Raw genomic sequence first — 22,930 nt, 5'->3', positions numbered from 1 at the left:
GTCCCTGTTAAGTAAAAGGTAGCAATAATTTTGACAGTGACACGAAAACGAAGTGTCGGACAAACGGGAAATTACACAGCCCTTACACACTGCTAACTGTTTTCATTTTCGAAGGCTAAAAGTTTCTGAATTGTTTGGTGATTGGTGTCGAATGTCGAATTCACACCTCTGTTCTTTTTTTCCTCCATGCTTGCAGCTTGATCTGTGTAATAATTTATGAAATAAGAATCCGGGCTTGGTCAATGTGTTTCCACCAAATAAAGTTTTAATACGATGTTATAATTATGACAATCACGCCATGGATCAAGCTAACTCGAATCCACTCTGAATTTATCTGTATGTGTGTCGATCTCGATTATTTTTGTTATCCAATTAAACGCCGCTTTTAACGCACTTACCCTCGCCGTGACCCGATGCGTTCACCTATTTCAACAAAATGTCACATTATTTCCACGCGGCTGTCATTAATTTAGTAACTGTGATTTGTCGTTTTTTTTAATTATTTTATAGTGATCACTATTAATAGTCTAATGTTTAGAATGTCAAAATATGTTCTCTTTTATTTTAATTTTGAAAGTTTTACTCAGACGATCGATGAAATAAAACAGTGTAGTGACGTGCCTAGTAACCTGCTAAGTAACAAGATAATTCCGACGTCAAATTTTATTTTGTCCAGCAACAGTGTACAAACGTGCGCCGGTGTTGATGACGATCACGATGACCAGCTGCACCAAAACGGACATATTTCGCATCTAACTCAACCCCATGTAACAAAAATTGATACTATGTGTTCATTATGGTCCATTCTTCCTCGACGAACAAGTACATAAGCGACAATATAGTCAAAGACGAGAAAACTGCACAAGAAATTTGCCTTATTTACACGTATCGGCAATGCAAGCTGCCATGCGACTTCCCCTTCTGACGTCACAAGGGGAATTTCTGTATGCAAATGAGAAGCTAATGAGGAGCCTCGTTTTAAAATACACAAAAATAAAGTTGCCGTAATAATTCATAATATAATAATAAATATAATAATAATAATAATAAAATAATAATTCATGCTTAGAAACATAAAAATTAATAATATTTATGTATCAATTGATAATTTTAGGCGCGAAAATAGCAGCCATTTCACAGGCACTTTAAATATCTGATAATAGTTTATAATCATTCTGTACTTATTAATTAGCTAATTTGTGTACTAATTAACTACTAGTATCTGTGTGCTTTGTTTAAATCATTTTTGCAAGCAGGCACTATGAGCAGGAAGTGATCCTCATTTTGGATTGAAATTGAATGAAATTGTTCTTAAATGTCTAATAATAACACATGAGCTCATGCAGTTTATATCTGGTTTATTGGATTAGAATTTATATCAATATCATCAAAATAATTGTTAATCTTTATTGGGACATAGTCCAATTCCAAAAATCGTTTGTGTTCCTTCTTTGCATCTCAGTTCATGTGTGTGCAGCCTCATTTCTTGGACTTGCTTTGACTGATATAGTTCAAATATGGTACAAAGATTAGAAGTAATTGTAAAATGTAAATTAGCCCCTATTGTTTTTTAAATTGATAATTGCATGCAGGTGGCTTTTACCTAAATAACATGGACCCCTGTACCATGGTGTAGATTATCACCATAACAACAATAATTTGATGGTATAGTCACCTATTGTTATGCAGATTGATCACATTGTCCTGATGTTTTTTGCAGAATGATGGATTAAATGTAACATGTGCTTGTCTTGAAATTTATACTTTAATGTTTTCTATCATAATCTGGCAGCTATTTTAGCTGTAGCATATGGCCACAGGGAATAAGTTGGCCAGTAGAACCTGATCGGAAATTTATCTCTTGGATTAAACATGCAACTCTTTCACTGATATAATAGAAGTTAAATCTGTGCAACCACTGCTTTTGCATTACCAGTAATTTCTAGGAAAAATATATAAAGTTAGTAGAATGTAAGTTATTGAGAGAATAATTGTAATACTGATTTGCGATACTCCAAGAGGATTCTGATAAATTTATAGACTTTAAAACATGTTGCTGTTACAATTATCAAATTGTTTTAAGTAAAATGATCTTCCTGTTAAAAAAAACAAAAACAATTTTGTTTTGTCTGTTGTCATCAGATGACCGGTTGACCACCTCTTTTTTAATTATACCAAGGAAACAATAACATTGTTGTTATCATGTTGATTAATAGATCCGATATGATAAAACTGTATTCCCAAGCCTTACTGTAATATACCATAGGCAACCAGTCATCTTGTTTGTATTCTTATAACCTGTTCATTTTCAAAATAATCAAAAACTCTGAATAATAGCAAGTTTTTTTCATGAACTAAATCTGATGAAAATTACTGCATCAGCCCTGATTAAATATGTCTGCTATGTTAACATTGCATTATCTTATTAAGCTTGAGTCTCTCTTCCTTTTGTTATAATTTAAATTTTTTCATATTTTTTAAATCCATGTTTTAATACTGATCCAGAATGACATTTTGTTATCCCGAATGAACATGTATTAAAATGTTAAGATGTTATATGCAAGTAGCATCTAGGCATCTGGAATTATTCTTTAACGTGTTTACTCATTTAGCAAAGGTAATTTTAGCCTAGTATTATTACATTGAAAAATGTGGATCATGCCTCTTAAAATGGATGTTTCGTCAGCTGACTGAGACTGTATAGTCTAGGTATATGTACCTGTCATACTGGTATTGATACAGTGACTGAGGAGGTTGATTATTAACAAATGTGAATTATATGCGTTTATGTTATAAACAAGTTTTCACATGTCTCTCTCTTTAAGTTTACTCCAAAACCACACATTGTAAAATACGTCTGTTAGTGTGATTATAGTTATGTAATAAATCACAATTTGACAAACCTGGTATTATTAATTAGTGCAGAAAATAAGTTAATTATTATTTTAAGAGAAGGGAGCCTGAGGTTCTTTTAATTTAATATGGCCAACTATAACGTTGAGTTAAAATAAAACATTGCCCAATTCATCAGCTATTAAGCAAACTGTACAAATTTGAATGTTTAAAGAGAAGTTGATGCTTCAGTGGTTTTATTTTTGTAGGAATATGTGCCCGAACAATATGAGAGGTAATACAAAACAAAAAATTATATATAGTAGCTATCTTTAGTAGTCCCAACTGGGTTTATATTTGTTCATTTGTTCTTCCCTTTCATCACATTATCTCAGTTCAGTTCAAATTCAGTACATAATTGATCCATAATGATATGCAGATGCTTAAACGTTGTTTTGTTGTTGACCAGATTTAAAATGGCCAACTGGCGGCCATATTGTACATCAAGTACTTGGTCATTTTGGTGGCCATTTTGTTTGTCAAAATATTTATTTTGATCATTTTTGCTCACAACTTGAGAATACATCACTAAGTTTATTAAGACATGGCAATTTATTATTTCACAAAGATGCAAGATGATTTTGATGAGATTCTAGCCCATATTACAGACTGGCAGGGATTTTGTTTGACAGAAATCGGCTAATTTCGTCTTTTGTTCATTTTGCACAATTCAATGTATATCCCAAATTAACACTGTCCACTTTGGTCCAAACATAGTTCAAAGACATTTTTGTTCGAGAATTTCAATTTGATCTGTGTTGTGATCCAATAAAAAATGACCAACTTGTTTTACATTTTTGACTCGTATATGTTAAATTTTCCTTTAATTTACAGCCTACAAAAGCATATAAATGCAGATTTTTCATTTGTAATATATTAAAAAACAAGAACAGATGGGGCAGTGATATTCTCAGTGGGTTTTTATAAAGCATTATAGCATGCTGGTGGTCACACCATGCTCCTCATTTTGTGTACAACACCTCCTTTTGTGTAAGACAGAAAGAGTTATCAGTTGGACTGTTATGTAAACATTCTTTTTGTCCTTATAAGCAGAAAGCTAGTCCCTCTGCAAGATTTGCTATGACAAATAGGGCTTCATTTATTATAGTTTTATTGTAAGAGTAATTATTGCATTTTCTCCTCAAATTATATTTTCAGTGTGCAATCACCCATACTATAAACTATTTAATTCTCCTGAAATTTTAATTAATTTATTTCATATATTTGAATATAGTGAGTGAAAGGGTCAAAGTTGAATGCAATATGATAATAGTAAATCCTAGAGTCTAAACAGGATAGACATCCATTATGGTCAGGTAATAGAAAGCATTCATTAAAGAACTGGGTTTGCTGAGAGACTGGGAATAAAGTGGTAATCTCATTTTGAAGCTTTCTTCTTTGTTGAATTGATGACTGCTGTGTGTGTGTGGGTGTGAATGGTGACAGGAAATACTCCTGCTATAGGCAATGCACTATTTATAATGAACTTGAATATATCAGCAAATGTCAATAACCTCTCCTCTGTTTACAATCATCCTTGTTCCCAGCTTCATTCTTGCGTTACTCTGCTGCTATAGAATTACTTTTATTTTCTCTCTTCTTTTTTGAAGTTGATTTTCTTATTTATTTTGTGTGTCTTCAAATCTCATTCATGATGAGCATTAGACTGTCATCATGGAATGAACGATCCCGTTGATGTAAATTATACTCCATATGCTTTGGGCAGCATTCTGATGCACATGCTTTTTATTGGTGCCAATACCTTTGCTGTTTTAGGCTTAATTAGTTTAAACTACCAGTGACAATATGATTGTATTTTTAAAAATTAGAAAATAAAGACTTTGTGTACGTAGTAGATCTTTAGTGACAGTTAAAGTAGCAGAGAAGCGATAATCAACGAGATAATCTTTACCTCTGCTAGCAGTTTATTGCTGAAAGTACAATGTATATACACATTGAATTATTTATATAGTTCAGTGACTCATGGGTGAGTTCTCAAATGAATGGGGATTTTTCTTCAAATATGATTGATACACAATTGTTTCCTCATAGATTTTGTTTTTGATCTAATTTAAATTGGATGACTGGTAGGTATATTTGCCCTAAATGGCCTAAAATTGTAATTTAATTGTGTGAGTGACAGTTTTCTGTAAACTGACTGATTTTGTTCAAACTGGGAATATTTGGTAATCCCTACAGGCTTACTGGGACATAGCAGTTTATTTTCATAATTTGAAAATGCAATCAATAACTTTTGTTACACCTGGTTCAGCACATTATTGTACACAACTGCATGTTCTGGCTTCAATCCAAGGTAGCTGATGTTGAATAAAATGGTGATGAATATTCTCTTTTTTTGGGTATAATTTCTCCAACACACATTGACCTAGTTTGTCCACATAGTGTGCTGATGTACATACATGTAAATTGAAGTTAATTTGTATCATAATCCAATCATCAAATTGATTGACAAATTTATCATCAAACCTACCGTACATATAAATGATTAGAACTTCCATATAGTGTGTTTTTCCAAAAAGCAGACGCTGGAGTTGGAGATGTCTGACATTTCTATGTCAAAATTGTGCTTATTATCAAAGAGTGAATTGAACTGTGAAATATGAATAGGCCAGTGTATATTTCTGTCACCAGTGAAAATTATGGCCTAACACCGTGCTATAATAGTTGCTGTCATGCAATTTATAATTCAGTATATGTCTTTCAAGTTTAAGCAGAAGCTGAGTCCATTTGTCATGATTTTTAAAGCAGATCAGCCATCAACTGTACACATCCCAATCAACGATAACAACACACGCTAAAAATGCAATGGCTGATGTGTGGACGTTTGTTTATAAACAACGACACGCTATGGCTATCTGTCACATATTCTCTGTATCAGCAGCTAGAACAGTAGAATATTAGATATTAGATAGTAGATAATACTTAACCAGTTCATTTATATTTCTATTTTTTTCAGAATTATTAATTTTGAATTATATCTAAAAGATATTCTTAAACATCGCTGGGAAATTGAAGAAGGTAAACAGAACCCATTTGGTGAAGGAGAAGAAGAGTTTCAGAAATTACCCACAAGAAGTAAAGTGCAATTACTACATGCATTATGTGACTATAGACTAGATGCTGACGATGTCTCAGATCTATTGAAGGTAACATTGCTTATGTTTCTCACTGTGTATTCATGTGTCAGAATTGTTATACTTTGATAGAAATGCTTGTACACCTTATAAAAACGCTTTTTAGCTCCGCTGTCGACTTTGTCGAGCGGAGCTTATCATATGAGTGATTGTCCGTCGTCGTCCGTGGCAATGTTTTACTTTTTTGACTTCTTCTTGAAAACTACAAGCCTGATACTTGGTGTATATGTACCTTGGGTAGACCTCTCTCAGATTTGTTCATTTTGTAATGATATCTTTAATTCTCTAATTTTGGTGAATATTTTTGTCATTTTTAGTAAAAAGTAATATTTTCGACTTCTTGTTAAAAACCGCAAGTCCAATTGCTTTGATATTACATATATAGGTACTACATGTGGAACTCTCTCAGATTTGTTCATTTTGTAATGATATCTTTGGTTCTCTAATTTTGGTGAATATTTTTGTCATTTTTGGTAAAAAGTGATATTTTCAACTTCTTGTTGAAAACTGCAAGTCCAATTGCTTTGATATTACATACATAGGTACTGCAAGTGGATCTGTCTCAGATTTGTTCATTTTGTAATGATATCTTTAATTCTCTAATTTTGGTGAATATTTTTGTCATTTTTGGTAAAAAGTGATATTTTCAACTTCTTGTTGAAAACTGCAAGTCCAGTTGCTTTTATATTACATACATAGGTACTACATGTGGACCTCTCTCAGATTTGTTCATTTTGTAATGATATCTTTAATTTTGGTGAATATTTTTGTCATTTTTGGTAAAAAGTGAGATTTTCGACTTGTTAAAAACCGCAAGTGTGATTGCTTTTATATTACATATATAGGTATTACATGTGGACCTTGTTAATTTCGTGGTGATATCTTCAATTACTTAATTTTGATGATTATTTTTGTCATTTTTGGTGAAAAGTGATATTTTTGAATTCTTGTTGAAAACAGCAAGGTCCTTTGCTTTGATACTATACATATTGTTCATTTTCTAATGATATCTTCAGTTCTTTAATTGAAATGTGCATTGCTAACAGCGGAGCTATCTCAGCCGACAGGCTGCTTGTTATCTGATTTTTTTTGGCTATCTAATAGTGATAGCATTTAAAACTTATAGTCACTGAGATATGAATAGGTCTGGGTGAGTTTGCATTGTGATGCAACAAGCATTAACAAAAGAGACATTTGTGTAAATTTCAGTTCAGTAATTGTTTAGTTACAATATGAAAAATGCTGAGATCATTCTGCTGAGCAATATTGAGGACTATCTAAACATGACATAATAACTTGTAGGTTGGGATAGGGTGTTGTGAGTAGGTTGTTGAAGAAATTTCAAATTGAACTTCCAGTTTCTGATTGGGTTTTGATCATGATTACCTAATAACACTATTACCCTGCTAACAATCTCCTATGTAGATGTATTTAACAGGTTTATACACATCTTTCCCCTTTGGTATATTTGAACAGACCTGAACTGAATGCTGCATGTACAACTAGGTATAGAATAAAAATATTACAAAAAGCTATTTCTATAATTTGATTTGTTTATCCTATCAGTTTCACCTTGCAACTGCTGTTTTAGGTCTGTAGTTGAAGGTACCACAGTGCGTATTAGTCCTCATTCCTAATCCCACCACCTGAGGGCAGTCTATTGATATGCAAATATTTTAGATTACTTATTTAGACTGGTATTTATTTTTGGCAAAAGCAACAATTTTGGTTAACAATTTTGATGTAATTTTTATACAAGTGATTTCACTAGCATTTATTTCTTTTAAAGTTATATTGTTATATTGCTTTATATTGTGAATAAACCTTGGAATAACTTGCTCTGAAAATAGATAAGTCTTGCTTGTTAAGATCCATTACCACATGGTGGTGTAAATTATGCACGTACTTTATGTGTGTGATTGTGTATAGCCAGCTAAAGCAACACTTACAACTTTCTTTGTTGTTCCAAAACAAAACGCTTTTGTTGCAATAACTGAGTGACTGGAGGGCAGTAGAACAATCAGGAAATAATAGGCTTTCTGGAGCTTTAAATTCAAGAAGGATTTCCTTTCAACCAATGGTAAACCTGACAGCTGTTCAATGTAATTATGCTAATTATTAAAATAAACCAAATTATGCACTAAATTGAATTACTTTCCATTTGCTGTAAGGAAATAATAAATATTTCATAAAATTTAAAGTTTCTTTGCTTTCAAATCTTTTTATGGCGTTCATTTTGCTAACAGATAGTCATTAAATTACCAGGGCTTAGGTTTTTTTCTCTAACCCCTTATTACTTAAAAATATGTAATATATGAGTAATTTTGTGCGATATATTTTGAGTTTTTTTTAAGTTTCAAAATGAGAAAATTAGTTTTTCAAAAATAAATGTCTGTGGCCTGTACTTAATTCTGTGAAAAATGATTTGGAACTTCTAACACATGGCCTCCCTATTTGACCAAGTAAGGAAATACTTAGGAATAAATATTATATTATGATTCTGTGTTTTTACATTTTTACATCTTAAATGTCGAGAGATACATGGGACTCATTTTTGCCTTTCAAACATTTCTACATTCCATGCCATTACTAATGACTATGTTTATTATGAATACACAGGGTCTTGATGCCGACAGCTTGCGTGTAGAACCACTGGGACATGATAGCAATAAATCAACATACTGGTATTTTTATGGTACAAGACTATATAAAGAAGATTCTGGTCCTTCAGAAGAAGATGTTAAAAGAAAAAAAAAGGAGAGGTAAAGATGTCAGCTTATTCTGAATTGCATTCTTTGCTCTTGCATTCTCTCCAACTATATTCATAGGTTCTATGTAGTAGACCTTCAAAGAAATTATTAGCAAAATGCTGATTTAGCGAATCTCTTTTGTCATTGCTGATTTCTTTGTTTGGCGGCCATTTTGAATTGATAATAAAGTCATTAGCGACATCTTGAACTAGCAAATCAGTTCTCTCGCCAAATTCGCGAAAAAAACATGTTCGCGAAAAAGACATGTTTTACAGTATGTCGATATGCATTGCGCTCGTGAAACAATGAAATTCAGGATGGATCTGTGAATGTGATTATTGTATGTGTTACACCCAGTAGGTAGTAGTAGTGCTAATGAAAAAATGTGTGTGACAATATATTCCTTTCATCAACACTTGTAAATGTGTAGATGCTCTAATAGAAGGCGCCATCTTCTCTGATGCATTGTACCATACTAGTTGACACATATTGACACATGCAGTTGTACATACCGATGTGTGTTACAAAAGGTTTGAGAGAGGAAAATTTGCTGAAGCTTTCTCCTATGTGTAATCAAGTTCTCAACTAGTCTGGGTTGGTGCATTACATGCAGTACACGCCAGCCCTTTGAATGATGCCTATAAGGTGTGGAATACAATTTGTGTGGACAACAATATGTTAACATTGCACCTGTTGTGGTATCTAAAATATGCCTGGGGAAATTTGATTGAATTTAAGTATTTTATTTTCTGTTTCAGGGATAAAGAGAAGAAGAGAAGAAAGAAAGAACGAGAAAAGGCTAAGAAGAAACGACAAAAAGCAAAAGAAAAAGCTGCAAAACAAAAACTCAAGAAAAAAGAGAAGGAGAAAAAGAAACGAGGAAGGAAAAAGAAGACTGTTGAAGACAAGTAAGAATGTCCATTACTCAAGTCATAGTGGTGTGGCCTCTTTATGAATACTCAATAGAGAGGTCTACACAACAGTGTATTCACCCTGAGACTAATTAAAGTAGAAATTCTAGATCTCAATCCATCACTTCAACAATGAAGCCCTATCAGTATTGTGTTACTCCCATGGTGTATCACACTTCTGTGAATATAAAAAGGATTAGCCTCTTGCTTAGAGTGATTTTACCTAACAGTGATGTCGTGCTTATGTACCATATAAGTATCACCATCAATAGTAATGTTAAAACTCAGCAGTCATCGCACAGTTAATACTGCTACATGTAATCGTAAATGCAGTATGACATGACGACTATAACCCTTTAAATTTTGAGATAAAGATATCATTTTTACACCTTCTCTTTTGATAGATGTGCAATCATACACACAAACAAAACAACTATTTCAGTATTTTTCCCTTCATACTCTATGCTGTTTTAGCAATGTGTTCAATTAAACCCAGTGTTTGAAAATGTGATCAACCAATCTTTATCATTGTAGTAGAAAACAGTAAGGAAAGCCTTGATAAAGTTTTCTTCATTGTTCTGATTACTCAACAATATCTGATGTGCTGTTTTGTGTAGCCAATTGTTTTTGTTTTCACTTAATAAGTCACATATTTTTCTGTGCTCATTGATTTAGCGTCATTTGTTGATGATGTTTTTTTTTTGCAGTATCAAAGATAAAACATCACATGCTGCATCACCGAGATCTCAAAAAAAAGTTGTGGAAGCTTTCCAAGAAGATTCATCAGACAATCAAGATAATGATGGATGTGGTCTTTTTTCAACAGAAGAGGAATACATGTTGGAGGAGAAATTTATGAACGTGGAAAAGCTTGTAGCGAAAGATATGGAAGTGGGTAATAATTGTTGCCATAGTGACAGTAACAGTGATGATGATAATCATGAGTTATTTGATGACATATCTAAACCAAAGATAAATACAAGAACAGAAAACTTCATCAGTAATGACAATGCGGAATGTGATGAATTCAAATCGCCAAAGAAAAACAAAAAAACTGTGATGTCTACCAACAGCGATAGCAATAGTGATGATGAATCAGTGATCAATTGCAGACACATTAAAAAGGAAAATAACAACATATCAAATATCAGCATTAAACATAAAAAAAAAGATGAAATCAAATGTCAGAAAATTGACAGCTTAGAACAGAATTTTAAACAGGAAATTAAAACTGAGAGAATTTTGAATGAAAATGAGATAGATGACGATGATGATGATGATGATGATGATGATGAGGATGATAGAATGGATGACTTTCCTAAGAAACTTGTAATTGAAACAGAAACACTTGGCTGTGAGAGTAGTAGAGCATCAATGAAGCATGCTAGGAAGAAACAAAAGAAAGGTGGTGTTCAAGTTGAAAAAAAGAAAAGGGGTAGACCGAGGAAAAATCTGGAGACTTATGAAAATGAACCAAAGAAAAGAGGCCGGCCACGCAAAGAAGATACTTTGAAAAAAGAATATAAAAGTAAAGAGTTTATTGAGGATAGTGATGATGAAGACGAAGAGTATGGAGCTACATCTCCTGAACAGGAGAATCTCAAAAAAACGACAGAGAAAAGTAAACGATGCAAAAAGAAGAAAACTGACACTGATTCTCCACCAAAAAAGCGGGGCAGGAAACCTAAAAGGGATTCTTCTACAAAGGATAAACTAAAGAAGAAGAGTAAAAAGAAAATTGATTTGGAGCTTGTGAGTGACAGCGAGTGGGAAACTGAAGGCATTGAAGAGGAGGAACTTGGATTACCAGCAAAATGGCAGCTGATCTGTGAAACTGCAGAAGATTGGGAACAATTAGCTGAGACTTTCCAGTCCAGTAAAACAGTCTGTGAAAGGCAGTTGTATAAAACAATCACTGAAGATTTTATCCCTGAGATTGCAACTATGATAGTTAATAAGGTATGTTACTTTCATCTAAGTAGATAAATTGATGTCAGGGATAAAATGTTGTTACCCAGTGTAAAGTCATGATTACAGGACACTTGTACTGGCATTATCCAGCTCATTGCAAGACTGCTTGCACCTGGTGTTAAAACTAACCAATCATGTTGTACTGATTGCATTGATTTTTATGTACACACACATATGCTTTATTACCGTAAAATCTGTATTAGAAGCCGCATCCCTAATAGAAGTCGCACCCATTTTTTTTTGAATAATTGAGAACCAAAAATTCATCATTTCTCATATGTGTAGATGCTCTAATAGAAGCCTCATCCCCTCTATTGCATTGTACCATTTTAATAGAAGCCACGGTTTCTAATACAGATTTTACAGTATTAGCATACATGCTTCTGTAAATAACAAGTGTGTCTATGTTTAGTCATATTTCAGTGATTCAGATACAATAAATACAACTACTCAAATATGTGTGCTTCTGTTTGAGATACAGCAAGTGCAGTGTTGTCATTGTGTTTTGTTAATTGCGTGATGTTTTGCAGGAAAAAGAGATGGCAAGAAGACTGTCTGAAATGGCACCAAGAAGAATTTCTTCCAGGCTAGAAACAAAGAGACAGTTGCAAGATGAAGAGGTAAACATTAGACTTTAGTTGAATTAAACATGTGTTAGAGATTATTTTCAAATATGCTAACTTGTCTTCCCACAACTGAAATGAGATCTTAACTGAATTTGTAATCTGCGTTTGGTTTGCATGTTAAACACATTAAAATGACAGCCAAATATATCTATTTAAAGATTTCTTCTTCTTCACCAGAGCTTTGACAGCAATTCACTGAATTACCAACACACAGTAAGAAATATTACATTACAGTTTTAATACTGCTTGCTGTATTGCAATGTGCACGAAAATGTGTTTTTCAACTTACTGTATTTCATTAATGTGAGTGGATAACCACTCAAATAGTCTAACGTCAATGCATTTCATGAGCTTTGTTGCTTTGTAGGAAAAGTTTGCTGCTATAGCTGCTGTTGAAGAGATGGAAAACCAAAATGAAACTGATGAAAATAGAGTAGAAGAATTCAAGAAAATTGAAGAGGAAGTTCGGAGGGCAGAGCAAGTCGAAAAGGAAGTTGCTAAAGAAGGTACAGTGTATATACATAATTTTATATGATTTTAGCGGGTACACAAGAAATAAAAAGGAAACTCTACAGTGGTAATTTCTTTTGACCTGTGTACCTTTCATTTGACTTTGTTTCTTTGATTTCTGAAGAGCCTCACTCCAGGACCATTTTTATGAGGGGTTAGGAAAACAATTGATAAGTAATAATTTGCCGTAGATGTTGAGATCTTGAGAGGGATGATACAGGTCATTCATACTTCTCATGCACATACAGGCCCATTTTATTGATGCTACGACAATGTCGCATGTTCTATACGTGTACATGGATTTCGATTGAAAATACCTTTATCAACAATTTTTTCAATCTATATATATAGAACCATTTCAATGCACAGATTGTGACTGCATTTAGTCTTAGCTCAAATACAACATTGGTTTTTGACATATCTTTGTTATGTTTTGGTGCTGAAAGGATATTCACAGTTGTCAGTGACAAAGTCCATAGTTGATTTGATAGGCCAAACTGTTCCCCTAAAATGCCAGGTCATATATGTTGTGATGATTCCTATCTCTAGTGATAATACTAACAATGTTTTTTTGCTTTTCTTTTTTGGCTTGCAGAGAGGGCTCGGCGTGTTCGCTTGCGTGAAGAAAGAGCAGCCTTGCTATCAGCAGGAAAAGAGCTACCCCCGGATCTAATGAACATTGACTCTCAGTCTCCCAGACCATTAAAGAAACGCCATATTGATGATGATGATGATTACACAGAGTTAGATGAACTATGTATTGGACTATTTAAAGGTAATTTAAATTGCCTTGTTATTCATCAATAATTTTAGTACATTTATTATATCAAACTATAGTATTATATATACACTAAATATAAAACGTCATTTGGAAAAGCAGATCCCTCACCATCTATTGTCGCAAAATTTTATTATTGAAGTTACTTACATCCTGGATTTTGGTTCCCAGAGTGTCTCTAATAAAAAAAATAATCTAACCATCGGATTGAAAAGTCCTTAGAAATTGAGGTGCAAATTAGTAAGTTTTTGGCCTCAGTGTTTTTGTCTAGGAAATGCTCAAACCTGTCATTTAGAAATTTGAGCATATTTGCTGATGTCCCCACCCTTGCAATGTGCCTCTGTTGGCTCAGCCCTCAGACTGTCCGGAGGTTTTATTACCATCAGTGGGGTACCCTTTAGTCATTAAAGTCATCCTCTTATGCTTCAAAATTTAGCATTTCTGTTAGAGCTGTATCTTGGTTATGTATGAATAGATTTTCTTCAAACTTGGTACATGCATTGAACATAAATTGGTGCACATTATTTTGTATTTGTTTAAAAAAATGTCTGAATTCTGAAATGCTTTGATACTTCCATCCATCATATAAATTCAAAAAATATATCTGATTGGTGGTGGGGGAAAGGATAGCCTATAAAAATGGTAAATAAATATTTTTATATATGGTCTTTATTTATAATAGAAGGCCATCGGCCCATAATATCTACATACATTATTTATATTTGAAGATAAAATTACAATTTTTAAACAATTGACAATAATTGTAGCTCTTTTCGCAATTTCATTGCGTGAAAAGTAAAGGCTCCCAGTCTTTGAAGAAGATCTGTATTTTTTGTACCCATTAATTTCTAATATTTACTGACTGTTGGGGGATTAAAAAAGTTAGCAGGAACATATTTTATTCTTAAATTAACAAAAAAGGAACAAATAAGTAAAAAATGGTATTCATTTTCAATAATGTTACTGTTACAAAGCAAGCAAATGCGTTCACTCCTATCTACATTATTTTTTCTATCTGTCTCAATACGTAGATAGTGGCATGAACAGCGGAGTCGAGCTAACATTTGAACATGAGAATGCACTTTTCAGGTTCCAAAAAAAATTTAAATTCCCTATAAAATGTCAGTTTCTCTAAAGTACATACCTGGCTGAACCAATCAGTATATAGAACTTATTTAATTTTTTTCTTAAAAATGCACAAAAACACATTTACGTTATTGACAGTTTGTGATTCCCAAACATCATCTAAATTACATAAAAATAATATTTTTTTAACATGACTAACCCAGGTTAACCTGGATCTAAGATTGGATTTTTCAATATTATATAACATAAGGTAGCGTTTCTTTGAGTAACGGGTTTCTGGCATTTTAAATAATTTTGTCCAATACCTAATGCATTTTAATGATGTATGCAAATAAATAGGAAATCTGCCACACTCACCCAATACTGCAACATTTGGAGCATTGCAGGAGACACCCAAAAAATAACGACAGGCTAGAAATTGTACACGTTCCAAACATAAATGATTTTCAAAGCCCCATACCTCGGAACCATAAGTTAATATTGGTAACGCCATAGTGTCAAACATTTTAAAAAATACATCAAAGGATAGCATACTTGTAATTTTTGTAACCCTGGTAATATTGAAAAATGCCTTCTTTGCCTGTTGTGATAATATTTTTGTTGCTTCAGACCAAGAAAGTCGGTTTGAAAAAATAACACCTAAATATTTATAATATGGTACCACTTCGATTTGTTCCCCATCGTAAGTCCATTTCTCATTTTTTGAAAGTTTACCCCCACCTTAAATACAATCACTTTAGTTTTAGATAAATTTACAATTATTTTCCACTTATTACAATAATGTGTTTAAGTGTCGCTGTAAGCCAATGACAGTGTCAGAAAATAAAGCGACATCATCTGCAAATAATTTCACATAAGCACATAATTTCAACCATATCAGGTGAAAGTTGTATGCCCCTCTGAACCCCAGAATGTAACTTGTGTGCCAATTCATTTATAAAAAAAAAAAAAAAAAAATATTACATAAATATTTTTGCAGATGTCGCTAATCAACAAGGAAAGTGTCTGGTTCTATTGTGAAACTATGTGAAATTTCAGTCCACTGGTTAGATGAGTTTTTTTTATTGACACTCTTTTAAACAAAATTGTGATACAAGTGTGAATCACATATGTAATAGTAGTAGTGTTTCAAATGTGACTTTTGTCAATCTATCTGTAACTGACCTTGTAACTTTGTTTTCATCCTAGTTTTGGATCCTGTCAAAGCTCATGATGATGCATGGCCATTTGTGGAGCCTGTTGATGAATCATATGCACCAGGATACTTTGATATTATTGACCAGCCGATGGATTTATCCACCATCGAAAAGAAGATCAACAGCAAAAAATACACATCCAAGGATGAGGTGAGTTTTTCTATATTTTCACTTTTGTTTTGAACTAACTGCTCCCAAATTATGATATGTTAATTTATTTACAAACTTTATTTGTGGCCAAAATATTTTCCTCAAATTTATTATGTAACCTCCAATCTACTCTATCATGAATAAGCCTTCCTCTCAATTTTCCTAATATTCAGACTCAGTGACAATGTCAAATACGTGACTCTAGATTCATTTTTACCTTATCCGTATCATCAAAGATGGAAGGGAAAGGTATATTAAGGGAAATGTCTGTCGTTGTCGTCGTTGTCGTCGTCGTCGTTGTTGTTGTTGTTGTTGTTGTTGTTGTTGTTATTATTAATAATTGTTAATGTTTAATTCCAAAGAGCCCCTCCACTAATTTTGCACATGCTCAGATCCAATACCATAACCATATTGTTAATCATGTACAAATTACTTTCTACTTTTTGTGAATCTAACAATTTAATTGGTGATTACTTTTCCATTTCAGTTCATTTCTGATTTCAAGTTGATTTTTGAGAACTGCCAGGAATACAATGGTCCAGACAGTGAGTACACACACATGGCTGAGAACTTGGAGAGATGCTTTAAGAAAAGTTTAGGTAAAGAATTTCCAGATGAAGATAATGATAGTGATGATGACTATCAGGTTGGTGAAGATATTGAGCCAATTACAAGCAGAAAAACTCGTAAGCAGTTTTCAACTCATGGACTTCTTGAACTTGAAAACACTGCCAATAGAATGATGAGTCAAGTGAATGGAGATAGCAGTAGCCAGGATAGCAACAGTCGTGGCAGTAGTCCATTCCCAATGGCTAATAATAATGTTGCACGAGTACAACCACCTGTTCCATTCATGGGTGACCAAGTGCAGATAACCCGTGTGCCAAATTCAGGACAGCCAATGCCTTCACATCTGCCCGGACAGCCAATAATGCATGGCCCACTGCCAAATCATCCTGGGTATCGTCCCCCTGTTAATGGTGGACCAATGTACAGACCAGGACAACCTGGAAATCACCCATACCCTCCTCCGCAAGGGTTTCCTGGTAGTGCCCCACATCCAAGATCCCAGCAGTATTATCCAGACGGGAATAGAATGCCTAACCCAACCATGACAAGGGAACAGATACATCAGCAGTACTGGAGTAATTATCATGCTAGGAATGGTCAGCAAATGCCAACTGGAGTACATGGTCAAAGACCGCCAATGCCTGGACAGATGCCTGGACAGGTACCACGACCTGGCATGTCAGGAGATATGCCACAGAGACATCCGTCTGGGCCGCAACAGTTATTGCATGGTCCCCAGCAGATGCCACCACTTGATCAACCACAGGGACCATCCCCCATGCAACAAGGTCCAATGGACCCCCACCAAGTGCACCGCATGCCGCAAACACCTCAGGGCTCCCAACATGGTTCTCAGTTACCACCAATACCCCACAATATGCAACAAGGACAGTGTCCACCACATAACACTGGGATACCAATGCCACCACAGTATCCGCAAAGTCCAATGCGACATCCTAGAATAATGCCACCAAATCAGATGCCAGGTACTCCTGTGCCTCCTGAACATTTGGGCCGACCTCCAGTTGCTGCTAGTCCAGGTCATATGCAGTCTCCTCAGAGAATGCACCAGCAACGCTTTGACAATATGCATGGATATTCTGTCAATGGTACACATGCTGATGCTTCTTGGACTCCACCACCATCTCCATATCAACATCCACATATGCTTGATGTTCAGAGGCAACCACATCCACAAATGATTGACCTTAACGATCCCAGAATGAGAAGCCCAGAAGTCAACAGTCGAATGCAAAAGGCTTCGCAAAGGATCCCATCCCAATCACCAACGCAGGTTCCACACAATCAAAGTGTATCAGAGAATATGTCTCCTCATTTGAAAGGAATGCATGCACAAGCTCAAAGTTTACTCCCAAGTTCTGCAACTATGTCACCTCATTCCCAAGTCATGTCACCAAATTCTCAAGGCATGCCACCAAATTCTCAAAGTATGCCACCAACTTCTCATGGGATACCACCAACTTCTCAAGACATGCCACCAGACTCCAGCAGAGTGTCAACAAGTTCTCAGGCCATGACTTCACAAGCTCAAGAAGTGCCACCACACTCCCGAAGCATGACGATGCATCCTCAAAGCATGCCGCCAAGTTCGCAAAGCATGCCGCCAAGTTCACAAAGCATGCCACCAAGTTCACGAACTATGCCACCAAGTTCACAAAGCATGCCACCAAGTTCACGAACTATGCCACCAAGTTCACAAAGCATGCCACCAAGTTCACAAGGCATGCCACCTCTCTCTAAGGAGGTACCTTGTCAGTCTCAAGATGTTATCCTGCAAAGGCAGGGAATACAAAACCCAAATTCACAGCCGCCACAAATGCCCAAACTTGTGCCTATTGACAATAATGATAAGGACCAACCATCAAAAATGAATACTAACGACTCAAAACAGCCCAACGCTACTGCAAAGTCAGCAGGACATTCCATACCTGATACAGTCAATGTTGGAGATATTGCCTCAGAACCTTGCGTGTCTCTTGCTTCCAAGAACTCTGACACAACTTTGCCTACACCTGTGACTACATCAAATACAGTGCCTACCAAAAGTCTGCCAGATAAACCAGTAAATCCTCCACTCATGTCAATGCCTTCCTCGTTAAATAAAACACCAGATGCCTTCGTCGGCGAATATCTCAATTTCTCCAAAAGCAATGATTCTAAACCTGCAAAGGAAAACCGTAAACGTGGCATGAGTGACAAGTCTGCTATTTCCCATCCCTCAAAAGTGTTAAAACCTTCTGTACCTGATTTTCGAAATGAACTAGCTCCATCCCCAATAAATGGGCCGCAATATGCAAACAAAGCAGGTGATTTTAATAAATTCAATCTAAATGGACCAACTACTGCTCGTGAAAACAGTCATGTAGATTCTTCTACCATGTATCTTTCTTCTACAAATCCACTAAGTCAGGTTATGTCTGCAATTGACAATTCTAGTCCTGTAACTAGTAGTATATTTGCTGATTTAAATGAACACTCTCAGAGCCCAAAGGAATTCCTTAATTTAGACAATCAGCCAAAATGTACAAAACTGTCTAATGCTGAGGGTATTGATGATCAGCCTGAGAGTCCCAAAACCTTTCTAGACTTAGACAATCAACCAAGGCCCATGCAAAGAGCACCTGTACCAATGTCACACTATGCGCCACATGGTTATCCAGGCGTTTTTAACCAATCACCGATGGGAATGCAGCACTTGCCACCTGGACATCCAGGATTTAACCAGTCATCGCCGAGTCTGCGGCATCTTCTCACGGCGAATCGGCAAATGAACCAATCTCCGATGCATATGATGCCACACGATCCCAGAGTTAGCCAAGCAGTTCACGGCATTAGAGCACCACACGATCCCAGGTTGAATCCCAACCATCCTATGTACCATCAATATCTACAAGAACAGCAGCGTTACCACCAGATGCAACAACAATCAGCAATGTATCAACAACAACAACAACTCCCAATGAGGAAAGATGTGCCAAATCACATGTTCCCTCAACAGGTAAATTAATTTCTTTAACCTTTTTTTTAATCACTAAGAAGTTTGTATAAATGTTGTTGAAACATGTACATGTATATTATTTTCATAGACTGGCAAGTTACATTTATGCACATTCCTCTTTTGGAAAAATAATCATGCATACATGTATATACGTACAAATGCGTTTGCATTGCATGTTCTGGACATTCAAAGAGTGGTGGACGTTACGCTATGCATTCTCAAGATTTATGTTGATAAAGTGATTTTCCTACAACCCAATGCAAAATCCCAGTAGCAAGCATGAATGAGATTTTTGATATGGTCACTTCAACTTCTTTAGAGTCATTTGGTGTTTCTAATCATCCTAGGAATTATCTAGCGGTAACCTTGGTAGTATCTCTTTAGTTCCAGTTCAGTCACCGTCCTAAAAGAGGAACTATAAATTTGGGTCGTGTACGTTGTTTTAAAATGTTATTATGTTTTTAGTGACATACCTCTATGTCATATTCAATATATTGACATTCTGATTCATAATGATCGACTTAGTCAATTTTTTTTAAATATTTGGTTCCATACGGGTTGGGGTGTGCAAGGTGAAAAGGAATTCTCCGTAGTTGTGTGGCAATATTTGTTTAGATACTACTATACCATAACTGAATAACCTATACATTGTTAAATATGGTCTTACAATCCATCACAATGCTGCTTTTCTTATCTATTGTAGTATGCAGTGAATAGCGGTTATGTGACTCCATCAAAACCACACATGCATGGTATGCTGGATCCAGCAGGATATCCAATCAGAAATGGTGAAATGATATCAACACCACCATCTCATCATCATTATCAACATAGTAAGTACACTCGTTGAGATCTGGGTGGATGACATTGAACCATCTTCCTCCATTTATAGCTTAGCCGTAGGCATGTCTTAGGTTAGCGATGAATGGGAGTGTTGCAAGTTAACTTTTTACTGTACACATTCCCTGTATAGCTTGTATCCTTGACAACAATTCAGAGAAAGACCAGGAAACCTTGACTAATCTATTTTTCGCTCTTTTTTTCAGTGAAATAAATTCAAGACACACCTGCATATCATCAACTACTCCAATCTACCTCACTTTCTGTAATTTTGTGATTTGTATGACATGATGTAGGTTTAGATTTTATATGAATTTGGTGTGTTTAAACTCTTGTTTTCTACAGTTTGTACTCAAGATGTATCAATATTATAACAAAGGTAACAGTGCCTATACTGAAAAGGGAAAAAAAGACTTCAGGGATTTTTTTTAAGAAAAAAAAGAAACAGTTTGAAAAAAAGTGTATTTTCTTATTGAAGGTGTTTTATCATATTAAAGCTTGTGATGGCCATAAGAAGTTCAAGTGGTTTGTTTTTGTTTTAAAATTAATCTTAGTATTTATAAAATGTCAGGCTAGTAAATGTGTCTGTACTTTGGCTTTAATGAATAGACTATATATATACTAAACAAATTTCATTGTTTGCTTTAATCCATGAATTGTAAATTACATGTACATTTTATTTGCTTCATTGCAATGGTAAATTCAGCAATACAGCTTTCAATATGGCTTTCTATTTCGAGAGCTGTTTATTTTGTCTGTCAATTTGTTAGTTGGGGGTTGCGTTATTATTATTCACGATTGAGAGTTTTGCTTGATCTGCTGCAGTGTGATGGCATTTCTTTTGGTGCCTGTTAACAATTTTTTTTCGTCAAGTAAACCAGTTTTGCTAGTGTGTTTTGCAAATACTGCCACAAGATTACAAAGCCAAGGTCTAGGTTTGGTATCCGGGATACTGTTTTTTATTTAGATTGGAGTATTACGAAAAAAAGAATTGTTCGTTTTATAACAATATGTCTAAAATACCGAGATGTGTCTGACCTTTCACTTTGTAGTGACAAGTTTATTTGGCGTTTTTAACCCAGTGGCATTGCTGGATATTAACTATGTGCATGTTTACCCTTTCATCAGATGTTTTCTTAGTGTTCAACTTTCTGTCACTTTCTGTGTTTTAATTCAAAAATTGGTTTAGGCGTAATCGTAGTAAATAACATTGCTTGAGTATTTTTTTCATGTTTTTATTTAATTTTTTCCCCTTGTAATGGAAATCAAATCCTTATCTAACGTTGTGGAATATTGGGGTTTCTGTACATCCCATTTATGCATGTTAAAGTTATGAAAGCTGGAATTCTTGCAATTCCTGTTTCCTTTCCATGTTATTTTCTTCACCCACTACTTGACTGTTATTTCAGCATTTGAGTGTAATATTCAGTAGAGCTTTTATAAGACAGGAGCTTCTATTTTGTACTACAGTGAAGACAAATCTGATTTTATTATTTCGTAAATTAGCTACAATGGTGCTTTTCCAGAGGACCATCTGCAGACTTCATGCTTATTTGTGGTTTACACTACTAACATGAAGCTATGATCACTTGGGTGCTTCAGCAACACTAATTATTTTCGTTTACTGCGAGATCTTGCATAATGCGTGAAAGGTGCAGATGTCTGCTGCAAAGAATGATTTGAATTCAAATTTTGAATCCTACATGATATTTTTAACTTCACTACAATGCTGTGACTTTGTTTGTCCTGTTTTTATGTTAGATTTCTCGCATAATGTGGGATCCCACAGTGAACGGGAAAATGTAATCGTGTTGCAGTAGTAGTTAATGACTCGCCTTCATGTAACCACAGGTTACTCAGAGGACATATCTATACAGTTTGAATAAATCCAAGATGACCATTGGTGCTGTAAACTACTTCGCTCATGAAGCCTCTGCTTAAAATGTCATAATGCTTTGAAAAAGCAACTGTTCCATTTATGCATCTCGCAAAAATTTGAAAATCTTCTAATTCCAAATATATATCAAATTCCAGTTTATTATGTCGCACAGGAATGGATCAAGCAATATAGATTACCTGAGGTGCTCTCTGTCAGGTCACTTCATAATTTGGAATCTTCATGTCACATTTAGTTTACAAAATGATTTGCATGAATTTCTCCGGTACATTCCTTTCAAATCGTTTTATCCAATTTTCAATGGCTCCCTTCATTCCTGCGACACTTACCCCTAATTGAGGGTGACACAAATACTCAATTTACATATCTCTTATATAAAATTCAGGGACTCAAAAATTAAATTTGATCTCACATATGCACTTGTGAAATGATTTTAGAATATATGCAGAAAACCAGATTTAATTTTTTTCTCTATATTCCCAGTTGAAAAGACTTGTATAAATTTAAATTCATCAACTGCCATGTTGAGTCTTTGTTTGATATTCTTATTAAGAAAGAAAATAAACTACATGAATATAA

The 22,930-nt window shown here is 34.7% G+C and overlaps 1 protein-coding gene across 2 annotated transcripts in view; it reads left to right on the top strand.

The window, feature by feature from the left end:
- Nucleotides 1-22,930, top strand: part of LOC100373268 (uncharacterized) — a 38,948-nt gene extending 16,018 nt beyond the window's left edge. Inside the window, exons 3-14 of one of the 2 annotated variants that reach the window (XM_085500563.1) lie at nt 5,870-6,059; nt 8,667-8,809; nt 9,556-9,705; nt 10,416-11,667; nt 12,210-12,299; nt 12,483-12,518; nt 12,673-12,811; nt 13,411-13,590; nt 15,868-16,025; nt 16,513-19,614; nt 20,318-20,447; nt 20,661-22,930. In XM_085500563.1, the coding sequence (XP_085356689.1) occupies nt 5,870-6,059; nt 8,667-8,809; nt 9,556-9,705; nt 10,416-11,667; nt 12,210-12,299; nt 12,483-12,518; nt 12,673-12,811; nt 13,411-13,590; nt 15,868-16,025; nt 16,513-19,614; nt 20,318-20,447; nt 20,661-20,668 (5,578 nt within the window). In that variant the 3' untranslated portion in view covers nt 20,669-22,930. The remainder of the gene's footprint in view (nt 1-5,869; nt 6,060-8,666; nt 8,810-9,555; nt 9,706-10,415; nt 11,668-12,209; nt 12,300-12,482; nt 12,519-12,672; nt 12,812-13,410; nt 13,591-15,867; nt 16,026-16,512; nt 19,615-20,317; nt 20,448-20,660) is intronic. The other variant, XM_006817915.3, reaches the window with a different exon arrangement.

Source organism: Saccoglossus kowalevskii, chromosome 1 (assembly GCF_978046115.1).
Source record: "Saccoglossus kowalevskii chromosome 1, keSacKowa6.1, whole genome shotgun sequence".
Classification (NCBI taxonomy): Eukaryota; Metazoa; Hemichordata; class Enteropneusta; family Harrimaniidae; genus Saccoglossus; species Saccoglossus kowalevskii.
This window is presented reverse-complemented; position numbering and strand designations above follow the sequence as displayed.